Source organism: Salmo trutta, chromosome 13, assembly GCF_901001165.1.
Source record: "Salmo trutta chromosome 13, fSalTru1.1, whole genome shotgun sequence".
NCBI lineage: Eukaryota > Metazoa > Chordata > Actinopteri > Salmoniformes > Salmonidae > Salmo > Salmo trutta.
In genome coordinates, this window is record NC_042969.1 from 30485164 (window position 1) to 30498423 (window position 13260).

The following is a 13260-nucleotide window of genomic DNA, read 5'->3' on the forward strand; positions in this document are numbered from 1 at the left end:
AATAAAATAAAAAGGTTTGAAGTAATTATGGTTAAATAGATTCAAAATGTTGACTGCCTCCACTCATATTGCAAGGTGGGTGATGCTGCAGTGTACAACAGGCACTGACCTTTCTGTCCTATCAGAACGAACAGGCACTGACCTTTCTGTCCTATCAGAACGAACAGGCACCCACCTTTCTGTCCTACCAGAACGAACAGGCACTGACCTTTCTGTCCTACCAGAACGAACAGGCACTGACCTTTCTGTCCTATCAGAACGAACAGGCACTGACCTTTCTGTCCTACCAGAACGAACAGGCACTGACCTTTCTGTCCTATCAGAAAGAACAGGCACTGACCTTTCTGTCCTATCAGAACGAACAGGCACTGACCTTTCTGTCCTATCAGAACGAACAGGCACTGACCTTTCTGTCCTACCAGAACGAACAGGCACTGACCTTTCTGTCCTATCAGAAAGAACAGGCACTGACCTTTCTGTCCTATCAGAACGAACAGGCACTGACCTTTCTGTCCTATCAGAACGAACAGGCACTGACCTTTCTGTCCTATCAGAACGAACAGGCACTGACCTTTCTGTCCTATCAGAACGAACAGTTCCTTAAGTATGTCACAGAATCCATCCTTTAGATATTAATAATTATCCTATATTATATCTGGAAAACATCACTGGTGTTTAGCCTATATATATACAGTACCAGTCAAAAGTTTCGACACACCTACTCATTCAAGGGTTTTTCTTTATTTTATTATTATATATTATTATATTATAGTAGAATAATAGTGAAGACATCAAAACTATAAATAACACATATGGAATCATGCAGTAACCAAAAAAAGTGTTAAACAAATCAAAATATATTTATATTTTAGAATCTTCAAAGTAGGCACCCTTTGCCTTGATGACAGCTTTGCACACTCTTGGCATTCTCTCAACCAGCTTCACCTGAAATGCTTTTCCAACAGTCTTGAGGGAGTTCCCACATATGATGAGCGCTTGTTGGCTGCTTTTCCTTCCCTCTCCGCCCGGTCCAACTCATCCCGAAACATCTCAATTGGGTTGAGGTTGGGGGATTGTGGAGGCCAGGTCATCTGATGCAACACTCCATCACCCTCCTTCTTGGTCAAATAGCCCTTACACAGCCTGAAGGTGTGTTGAGTCATTGTCCTGTTGAAAAACAAATGACGGTCCCACTAAGCGCAAACCAAATGGGATGGTGCATTGCTGCAGAATGCTGTGGTAACCATGCTGGTTAAGTGTGCCTTGAATTCTAAATAAATCACTGGTAGTGTCACCAGCAAAGCACCCCCACACCATCACACCTCCTCCTCTATGCTTCACTGTGGGAACCACACATACTCATCCATTCACCTACTCTGCGTCTCACAAAGACACGACGGTTGGAACCAAACATTTCTAATTTGGACTCATCAGACCAAAGGACAGATTTCCAGCAGTCTAATGTTCATTGCTCATGTTTCTTGGCCCAAGCAAGTCTCTTCTTCTATTGGTGCCCTTTAGTTGTGTTTTTTTTTTTTCAGAAACTTTGACCATGAAAATCTGATTCAAGCAGTCTCCTTTGAACAGTTTATGTTGAGATGTGTCTGTTACTTGAACTCTGTGAAGCATTTATTTGGGCTGCAATTTCTGAGGTGCAGTTAACTCTGATGAACTTATCCTCTGCAGCAGAGGTAACTCTGGGTCTTCCTTTCCTGTGGCGGTCCTCATGAGAGCCAGTTTCATCATAGTTTTTCCGACTGCACTCAAATAAACTTTAGAAGTTCTTGACATTTTCCGGATTGACTGACCTTCATGTCTTAAAGTAATGATGGACTGTCATTTCTCTTTGCTTATTTGAACTGTTCTTGCCATAATATGGACTTGGGTTTTTAGCAAATAGGGCTAACTTCTGTATACCACCGCTACCTTCTCACAACACAACTGACTGACTCAGACGCATTAAGAAGGCAAGAAATTCCACACATTAACTTTTAACAAGGCACACCTGTTAATTGAAATGCATTCCAGGTGACTACCTCATGAAGCTGATTGAGAGAATGCCAAGAGTGTACAAATCTGTCATCAAGGCAAAGGGTGGCTACTTTCAAAAATGTCAAATATATTTTCATTTGTTTAACACTTTTTTGGTTACTACATGATTCTATATGTGTTATTTCATAGTGTTGATGTCTTCACTATTATTCTACAATGTAGAAAACAGTAAGAATAAAGAAAAATGCTGGAGTGGGTAGGTGTGTCCAACCTTATGACTGGTACTGTAACTCGTAAACCCGTCACCTGACTAGCTTCCTGTACTGGCTGGTTGGCTGGCTGGCTGGCTGGCTGGTTAGCTGGCTGGTTAGCTGGCTGGTTAGCTGGCTGGCTGGCTGCGGGTGCTGGAGCTGGGCCCATGACGAGACTCTCCTGCTCTGGGTTTTACGGTGCTTTAACCCCCAAAATTCTGCTAGGGTACCTTTCTGCTAGAGTCAGACCTGGGTTCAAATACCATTTGAAATCTTTCAAAAATGTGTGTTTGCTCTTGTCTAGCTGGACAGCCAGATGGGTGATGTTTGCACTCTTGTGACTATTCTATTGTTTCCATTGTTCCATCCAGGCAAGGTCAATCAAGTCCAGATAAATGATTTGAAAAGATTTTGAAAAGTATTTGAACACATGTCTACACAGAGTAGTGGACTAGTTACTGTAGTGGACTAGTTAATGTAGTGGACTAGTTACTGTACCTCCACTACAGAGTGTGGTTAGATAGGACTTAGTCAGGGAAACGTGAGAGGCCAATAAAAATGGTTTCTCTGACTTATGAGGAGTCCGACCCAGTGGTCAGGTGGACCGAGGGGCTGGTTTCTCTGACCCAGATCTAATGCACAGACAGACAGTAGACACCACACTCCCAAATGGCACCCCATTCCCTGTATAGTGCACTTTTGGGATTCACACCAAATGTTTATCAAGAATTGCCTGCATTTCTTATTGTCCATCTCAAGGCAATATGGCCTTGGATTAGAGGATCAGGGAGATAGAATTTCAGGAATAACAAGTTACCTATTTTCTGTTTGTTTGGCCAAAGCTCATGATCATAGTCTGAGAGCACGGTAAGGGGAAGAATAAAACTAACAGAGCACTGTGGGTGATCTAGATCTGTCCTACTACACACACACACACACACACACACACACACACACACACACACACACACACAGACACACACACACACACACACACACACACACACGGCAATGCCAAGCTAGCAACTACCCAAACAGTGTGACATCCAGGACGTCTTAAAAATACAAACGCTCCGCTGTGGGAGACCTGACAGAGCTTATCTCCTTATAAAGTCAACCTATACATGTTATAAACAGACAGAGAGTGAGAGAGAGAGAGAGAGAGAGAGAGAGAGAGAGAGAGAGAGACAGAGAGATGGGGTGCAACACCAAGCCCAGACTGTCAAGAAAGACCAGTCCAAGAGAAATGGAAAACCAACCCCTGTGTCTGTAAAACCCCTATCCCACACAGACTGTCTCAACAGGCTTATTATCCCACACAGACGGTCTCAACAGACTTATTATCCCACACAGACTGTCTCAACAGGCTTATTATCCCACACAGACTGTCTCAACAGGCTTATTATCCCACCCAGACTGTCTCAACAGGCTTATTATCCCACACAGACGGTCTCAACAGGCTTATTATCCCACACAGACTGTCTCAACAGGCTTATTATCACACACAGACTGTCTCAACAGGCTTATTATCCCACACAGACTGTCTCAACAGGCTTATTATCCCACACAGACTGTCTCAACAGGCTTATTATCACACACAGACTGTCTCAACAGGCTTATTATCCCACACAGACTGTCTCAACAGGCTTATTATCACACACAGACTGTCTCAACAGGCTTATTATCCCACACAGACTGTCTCAACAGGCTTATTATCACACACAGACTGTCTCAACAGGCTTATTATCACACACAGACTTTCTCAACAGGCTTATTATCACCCACAGACTGTCTCAACAGGCTTATTATCCCACACAGACTGTCTCAACAGGCTTATTATCCCACACAGACTGTCTCAACAGGCTTATTATCACACACAGACTGTCTCAACAGGCTTATTATCACACACAGACTGTCTCAACAGGCTTACTTTAAAAGCGTCATGAGAACTTATTGTAGTTGAGAGTGAGGTATCAACATCAAAATTAATATCTTTCTCTCAATGGGAACTGGAAGTTGTAGTTGGAGAGAGAAAGCATGGCATTGTCACAGTAAAACAGCTTGAGAAATGGTGTTATGGCTGCGACCAATTCCAGAGGTGTTGCTCCCTACCCGTATGGCCTTGTCCACTAGCCTTCACAGATTTAGCTGTAAATGACAGGATATACAGTTGTAGTCAGAAGGTTACATACACTTAGTTTGGAGTCATTAAAACTCGTTTGTCATCCACTCTACAAATTTCTTGATAACAAACTATAGTTTTGGCAAGTTGGTTAGGACATCTACTTTGTGCATGACACAAGTAATTTTTCCAACAATTGTTTACAGACAGATTATTTAACTTATAATTCAATGTATCACAATTCCACTAAGGTGACTGTGCCTTTAAACCGCTTGGAAAATTCTAGAAGATGATCTCATGGCTTTAGAAGCTTCTGATAGGCTAATTGACATCATTTGAGTTAATTGGAGGTGAACCTGTGGATGTATTTCAAGGCCTACCTTGAAACTCAGTGCCTCTTTGCTTGACATCATTGGAAAATCAAAAGAAATCAGCCAAGTCCTCAGAAAAGAATTGTAGACCTCCACAAGTCTGGTTCATCCTTGGGAGCAATTTCCAAACGCCTGAAGGTACCACGTTCATCTGTACAAACAATAGTACGCAAGTATAAACACCATGGGACCACGCAGCCGTCATACCGCTCAGGAAGGAGACGTGTTCTGTCTCCTAGAGATGAACGTACTTTGGTGCGAAAAGTGCAAATCAATCCCAGAACAACAGCAAAGGACCTTGTGAAGATGCTGGAGGAAACAGGAACAAAAGTATCTATATCCACAGTAAAACGAGTCCTATATCGACATAACCTGAAAGGCCGCTCAACAAGGAAGAAGCCACTGCTCCAAAACCACCATAAAAAGCCAGACTACGGTTTGCAACTGGACATGGGGACAAAGATAATACTTTTTGGAGAAATGTCCTCTGGTCTGATGAAACAAAAATAGAACTGGTTGGCCATAATGGCCATCATTATGTTTGGAGGAAAAAGGGGGATGCTTGCAAGCCGAAGAACACCATCCCAACCGTGAAGCACGGGGGTGGTAGCATCATGTTGTGGTGGTGCTTTGCTGCAGGAGGGACTGGTGCACTTCAAAAAATAGATGGCATCAGGAGGAAGGAAAATTATGTGGATATATTGAAGCAACATCTCAAGACATCAGTCAGGAAGTTAAAGCTTGGTCGCAAATGGGTCTTACAAATGGACAATGACCCGAAGCATACTTCCAAAATTGTGGCAAAATGGCTTAAGGACAACAAAGTCAAGGTATTGGAGTGGCCATCACAAAGCCCTGACCTCAAACCAAAAGAAAATTTGTGGGCAGAACTGAAAAAGCGTGTGCAAGCAAGGAGGCCTACAAATCTGACACAGTTACACCAGCTCTGTCAGGAGGAATGGGCCAAAATTCACCCAAATTATTATGGGAAGCTTGTGGAAGGCTTTCCTGAAGCGTTTGACTCAAGTTAAACAATTTAAAGGCAATGCTACCAAATACTAATTGAGTGTATAAACTTCTGAGCCACTGGGAATGTGATGAAATAAATAAAAGCTGAAATAAATCATTCTCTCTACTATTATTCTGATATTTCACATTCTTAAAATAAAGTGGTGATCTTAACTGACCTAAAACAGGGCATTTTTACTAGGATTAAATGTCAGGAATTGTGAAAAACTGAGTTTAAATGTATTTGGCTAAGATGTATGTAAACTTCCGACTTCAACTGTATGTGTGGGCCTAACTAAGAAAGTGATATATGTATATATATATAAGTAATAAGTAACTTCTGCTAAATTACTATCACTTATCCAGTTCTATCAGATCCATGGAGAAGAGTAAACGGAGGTCCTGAGAAGGACAGGATTACTGAATGGAGCCTTGGTGCAGGAAGGCTAGGGGGAAACGCTCTGTCTGCAGCATGGGGAGACGATTTGCACCGCCACAGTAAAGTGGTAAACGGACAGTCATTCCAACTATTCTGGACGTGAACACTTTTCTAAAGCCTATCACTAGGCTACAGCCACCGGACAGCGCAACTAGACTATAGTCATAAATAATAATAATTCCAACAATACCATTCTCTGCTCCATTCTCGGTAAAATGTTGTCTGACGTTTAATAAATTATCAGCAAAATTATGAGAATCTTAAATAGGCAATTAGACTACAATTAGCCTTCATTACGCATGAAATAAAACACTGGCTTGTGCAGCAGAATGGTGCAACTAATAAAGGTGCAATTTATGCGCAAATCGCTGTTGTTTGGTTTCTAAAATCCAGTTGCACATTTTTAGATGCATAATAGCTTACTTTGTGTCAGTTAACATTATGGATTAACTTTAAATGAAAAACGGATTAAGACTGACACTTACATCTGTTGTTGGTGTCCATCCCGGTGGAAGTAACGGATGAGAGAGAGGTGGTTTCCCGGGCTCACCCGGAGAGCGTGACGGAGAACAGCCCCATGTGAGACCGCGCAGACAGCTACACTTGATACATAGCAGACTCTCTCTGTCTCTCTCAATGAAGTTACTGAGAAAATAACAGCCCGCTTTTTGCTGGGTCCTAAAGCTATAAAAGTCATAGTACAGTATGGCAATAGCCCTAACTACCTATATCCAGTGGCGGCCATCATTCAGGTTAGGTGGGGCTCATCCACATTTTTTTGCAAACAATAACATGCATATTTTTCATGTTACTTTGGCATTAATATGTGTCACACATCAGTTTGCAAACAATGTAAAAACATATATATATTATTGAGTTAATTAAGCTGCATACAAACATGGTCTATTTTTTGTATTCTTCAGTAAGGCAGCTCCAAAATGCAGGTGTTTCAGCCTAGCTCAGTGCTTTCTGTGGTGGTGGGGCAAGCCAGCAGAAAATATGGAGCATTACGCCGTGATTGGCTCAGTTCTCTGTCACTCATGGGGACACTACGTCACCGCCAAGTCTAAGGGTAGAGCTCTAAAACACCAACCCCTTGGGTGGTGCCATAGAGTTACATTTGAAGTGCCCATCCAAGAAGGCTCAAGGTCATGACGTCATATCTACAGTAGCTGTGATTGGACTGATCATGTCAATATCATACTTTCAAAGTCTTAGCTAGCAGTCATCATCATTATATTTACATCATTTAGCAGAGACTCTTATCCAGAGCGACTTACAGTAGTAAACACATACATTTCATTTTCATACATTTTTATTTCTTTTCGTACTGGCCCCCCATGGGAAACAAACCCACAACCCTGGCGTTGCAAACACCATGCTCTACCAACTGAGCTACAGGGAAGGCTACGTGAATCATGAATCAAGTCGACAATCTACAGGCAAATTCTATTTAATCCTTGACATATGAGGATAAATAATGAAGAGAAATTATTGATAAAACGTATCGTTGCTCATTGACCATTGGACATTACACAACAAGTTGGAAATTGCAAATTCAACAATGAGTGGTTTGTAAGGAATCAGTAGCTAACTGCAAGCATTGCAAATCAATCATTAGCCTGCTATTCAGTGGAGTGGCTATGTGTTCCCAAGTCTAAGATTAAGGGTCTCTTTTCCTAGTTTAAAATGATAAACATTCAACATTGGCCATGCTGTCAATGAAGCATGATTTGTGCTGTGCTCAAAACAACTGCTAACTCGGAACTGCAAAAACTGACTTTAGTGAGTTCAAGACAACTGAGAACTCGGGTAAAACGAGCTACTACTGGGAAAATCCGTTTTGAACTTTCATCCAACTCAGAATTGTAAATCGGGAACTCAGGTCTCTTTATAGAGCTACAACCTGAAGATCACTGACGTCATCAGGATTCAAACTTTTTTCCAGAGTTCCCAGTTGTACTGAAAGCACCATAAATACAGAGAATGCCAGACTTTGATGACAAAGTTTGATGACACAATTTTCCCATGAAGGACCGCCGCACCATCTTCCTGTTCAAGTGTGCGCAGCACAACACGGTGATTCCAAACATGTCTTGTATGCTGCTGGTATAAATTATGTAATATACCAGGGAGATATGTATACTGTAGCTAAGAATGTAATACTAAGTGTATGTTGTGTAGTAAGCTGTTAGTAGCCCATGTGACTCACCCTAATAATTTGGTCTATTTTCACCTCTTAATTTTGACTTGGTGGTGCACATGTTGGCTATAACCTGTTTTTGATAAATGTAATCATCAAATATTGTAAGAGTTTTCATTGTCTGTTATATGCCCCCTTTATTTATCCTACGGTTTTGAATTGGTGTACAAGGAGAACACTGTAAGAACGGCCCATGTTCTGAATTCTGTTGCTGTACATTTCAAAAGTGCTGAACAAATAGTTATATTGACTACGTCTGTCCTAGCTCGCTCATTAATGTCTTAATCAAAATTACGGATTGCCTCTTATCCGCTTGTCGTCCCCTTAGTATGTCATAGTTTGTACTTCTCAATTGTCAGTAGAAACCGCATTTGTTTAAGCAAGTCAGCCATATCAGCTATGTTTTTTTAAAAGGCAGTAAATGAGGCTGAATGAACTGTTTCGCTGCTAGACAAGGCTCCACTGATAGCCAGGTGTAGCAGTGGTATAGTGCAATTAATGTATTGTTTAGTGTTGTGTTATGGCTTTGCTAGCATTCATCCTACATGTTTAATTTTTTGGCCCACCAAGATTTACATGCTAAAATCGCCACTGCCTACATCTAACTGCAAAAGGTCTGGACCTTAATAACGGCACAGATTGTTGTGGGCTCACCCCATGATGCAAAGGCACAACATACAGACACGCATATGAATTGATTGATTGATCGATTGACAGTCACATACACATGAAATCAGTATTTTATTGGAATAAATTCTACATGATGTAACTGTGAAAAGGAGATAGTATGTTTTATAGATTCAAAATAAAACAAATTATACAATTCATGAAAATAAGTCCTGGACAAAAAATAATGCATCTCTCTATTGAAAATGCTTTTTAGTCCAGGAGTAGGATTAATCTGTGTTAAGGAAACCAACCCTCAATATATTGTGATATGCATGTTCATCTGCAACATACATATTGTGACTGGATACGTCTTCATAACTGCAAACAAGTGTAGTATATAACTGTATGTTAACCACTTCCCCGTAGCTCAGTTGGTAGAGCATGGTGTTTGCAACACCAGGGTTGTGGGTTCGATTCCCACGGGGGGCCAGCACAGAAAAAAAAAATGTATGAAATGTATGCATTCACTACTGTAAGTTGCTCTGGATAAGAGCGTCTGCTAAATGACTAAAATGTAATGTAAAAAATGTAACCAAGCTGCACACTTCTCATTTCATGTCTGAAATACAAACTGTATTTAATATTTATTTATGCAATGATCCAGGATTAATACGTATTCATAATTCAACTAAAGACTGACATTTTCCTTTGTGTGACCAATACTGTTCACTCTATCATAACACTACAGCAGGTACGTGTAGCATGTGTTTGTTTTCCTGACAGTGAATACATCCAGTCTGTAGCCTATCATTGCGTGAATAATTATCATAACTGGTGGACCAAAAAGTCTTAGGTTTGACCTAGTCTCACCTGTCAAGGTTTGTTCAGACACCAATATGGATTCACTGAAGTATCTTTTGCTGTACATATTCGCTATCTGACTTTGGATTTAATGATCAGAAAAATATTTTCATGATGTAATTGAAATATAGGTATGATGTCATTAAAATATTCGTATGATGTCATTAAAAGATGGATATGATGTCATTAGAAGATGGCTGCCAGCATCACTGTAAACCACAAGATACTAGTGATAAAGTGAAAGAAGAAAAAAGGAAAGGAGAAATGATCATCCGTAAGCACCATTTCAAAAACTAAAACAAAAGCATTGTTTGTTCATTCGTCCATCCATCTATCCATCTATTCAATCATTCTGATAAAGTGGTGTAATGATATCTACATTCTAGTCAATCAGTTTGCTGGTGCTGCACACTAACAGTTTATAAAATAATCCACAATAGTAAGGCAAAACCAAAAGTCTCCTGACCTCCGTGTCTCTCCCTCTGTCTCTCTCTCTCTGGACAGTGGTGGGGTGGGGAGGGTTAAATTCAGTCTGTGGCAGTGAGATTACACATTTCCCTCGCTTTGGCTGTCTGTCTGCCTGTCTGTCTGCCTGTCTCTCTCTCTCTCTCTGTATGTCTGTCTTTCTGCAGCAACACTCTCATTCTGCTGTAAATTCTTTCTCTCTCCATCGCTCTCTATCTCTGTTTTCATTAACAGTCTCTCTCTCGCGCTCTCTCTCTCTCTGTTTCATTGTCTCTCTCTGTTTTCATTAACAGTCTCTCTCTCTCTCTGTTTTCATTAACAGTCTCTCTTTCTTTAATTAGAACAGTTTCTATTTCTCAATTCCTCTAATTGTCTCTCTCTCTCCATGGTTAGAAGAGTCGGGCCTGTTTCTTCATTCCATTCCTCTTCCAGAGAGCCAGCCGGTCAAACTCTGCCACGGTCATCCCAAACACCTGTAGGAACTCCTCGGGACTCAGATGACGCTGGAAGACAGAGAAACACAGGGAGACACTGTAGCATGGCTCATGTAGATTTTGTGGATAATGTCTGGAATAGTGACCTTTAACTTTTCGTAAGGATAGGAGGCAGCATAGAACAGATTATTTAATGGAAAATCAACCACCAGACTAAGCCAGATCTTAATCTCACCTCTAGTCTGGCTCTGTCTACATCTTTAGGCACTATGTGTCGCCCCCTGGTGGTCACGATTAGCGCTTCATACGGGTAAACCTGCAACAGACAGGTCAGATAGAGTTAGAAGATATATGTAGTCAACAGGGTTGGGGTCAAATCAGGAAGTACACTTACATTCCAATTCCTATTCTGATAATACTTGGAATTTCATGTTACTTCCTGAATTGATTAAAGTGAAATGGAATTGACCCCAAACTACGTGAGATGAAAAGCTTCAGCAGATGTCTGAGTCATAAAACAGTTTCCTTTGTAATCACAGCATGGAACCCATTATATGGAACATAGCAGAGGTGTTCTATAGAATGAGATGATTATTGGCGGCCCTTCCATTTACTCTCTCTCAGCAAATCTCTCTTAACCTCTCCTCATACGGACTGGAAGCAGAATTTGGAATTTGTGACACAAAGTTTATCGAAAGGTCAGGATGGGCTGAGAGAAATGTCCAGTGACCTCTTGACCCGGAAGCTCTTTGTTATGTCAGTACATGTCCTGTTAGAATTCTTTAACCTGTTGGGGCTAGGGGGCAGTATTTGCACGGCCGGATAAAAAACGTACCCGATTTAATGTGGTTACTACTCCTGCCCAGTAACTAGAATATGCATGTAATTATTGGCTTTGGATAGAAAACACCCTAAAGTTTCTAAAACTGTTTGAATGGTGTCTGTGAGTATAACAGAACTCATTTGGCAGGCCAAAACCTGAGAAGATTCCTTACAGGAAGTGGCCTGTCTGACCATTTCTTGCCCTCCTTGATCATCTCTAACAAAAACAGGGTATCTCTGGCATGACGTGACACTTCCTACGGCTCCCATAGGCTCTCAGAACCCGGGAAAAAGCTGAATGACGTAATTCCAGGCCCAGGCTGAAACACACTAGCGCGTTTGGCAAGTGCTCTATCAGAGGGCCATCAGACTGAGGCTCGTGCATGAGAGGATAGCATGCTTTTACTTTCACTCTCTTTGTAATAAGAAACGATTTCCCGGTCGGAATATTATCGCTTTTTTACGAGAAAAATGGCATAAAAATTGATTTTAAACAGCGGTTGACATGCTTCGAAGTACGGTAATGGAATATTTAGAATTTATTTGTCACGAAATGCGTCGTGCTCGTAACCCTTATTTACCATTTCGGATAGTGTTTTGAACGCACGAACAAAACGCCGCTATTTGGATATAACAATGGATTATTTGGGACCAAACCAACATTTGTTATTGAAGTAGAAGTCCTGGGAGTGCATTCTGACGAAGACAGCAAAGGTAATACAATTTTTCTTATAGTAAATCTGACTTTGGTGAGTGCTAAACTTGCTGGGTGTCTAAATAGCTAGTCCTGTGATGCCGGGCTATCTACTTAGAATATTGCAAAATGTGCTTTCACCAAAAAGCTATTTTAAAATCGGACATATCGAGTGCATAGAGGAGTTCTGTATCTATAATTCTTAAAATAATTGTTATGTTTTTTGTGAACGTTTATCGTGAGTAATTTAGTAAATTCACCGGAAGTGTTCGGTGGGAATGCTAGTCACATGCTAGTCACCTGCTAATGTAAAAAGCTGGTTTTTGATATAAATATGAACTTGATTGAACAGACATGCATGTATTGTATAACATAATGTCCTAAGATTGTCATCTGATGAAGATCATCAAAGGTTAGTGCTGCATTTAGCTGTGGTTTGGGTTTATGTGACATTATATGCTAGCTTGAAAAATGGGTGTCTGATTATTTCTGGCTGGGTACTCTGCTGACATAATCTAATGTTTTGCTTTCGTTGTAAAGCCTTTTTGAAATCGGACAGTGTGGTTAGATTAACGAGAGTCTTGTCTTTAAAATGGTGTAAAATAGTCATATGTTTGAGAAATTGAAGTAATAGCATTTTTAAGGTATTTGAATAACGCGCCACGGGATTCAACTGGCTGTTGAGTAGGTAGCCCAGAGAGGTTAAGAATGCATTCTTCCTTCCTCTCTCCCTTGAAGGAAATTCCTAATCTGACATAGCTGGGTGAAAGCAATTTCTTAAAGTTATTAATTTGTGTTAGATCAGTGATTACTTCAAGGAAGGGAGGAGGAAAGGGTGTGTTTCTAAGTATTCAAACGGGGCCCAGGTCCTGACTGTGGAAGCTGCCCTGTGACCTACAGTATGACCCTTTGACTAGGGCAGACCAGAGCAGGATGCCATAACTCTACTGCTGCTTCCTCAGTTAGGGTCATTGAGCCAGGAGTGAGAG

The 13260-nt window shown here is 41.0% G+C and overlaps 2 protein-coding genes across 7 annotated transcripts in view; both read right to left on the minus strand.

The window, feature by feature from the left end:
* The window catches only part of LOC115205626 (actin filament-associated protein 1-like 1), a 75220-nt gene extending 68431 nt beyond the window's left edge, over positions 1–6789 (minus strand). The window contains exon 1 of the mRNA XM_029771803.1: positions 6669–6789. Within this exon, the coding sequence (XP_029627663.1) occupies positions 6669–6687 (19 nt within the window). The 5' untranslated portion in view covers positions 6688–6789. The remainder of the gene's footprint in view (positions 1–6668) is intronic.
* A 2817-nt stretch (positions 6790–9606) lies between these two features.
* The window catches only part of LOC115205625 (actin-binding LIM protein 3), an 86685-nt gene continuing 83031 nt past the window's right edge, over positions 9607–13260 (minus strand). For all 6 annotated transcript variants that reach the window (XM_029771798.1, XM_029771796.1, XM_029771797.1 and 3 more), the window contains 2 exons: positions 10991–11071; positions 9607–10824 (listed from right to left, as the gene is read on the minus strand). In XM_029771798.1, the coding sequence (XP_029627658.1) occupies positions 10711–10824; positions 10991–11071 (195 nt within the window). In that variant the 3' untranslated portion in view covers positions 9607–10710. The remainder of the gene's footprint in view (positions 10825–10990; positions 11072–13260) is intronic.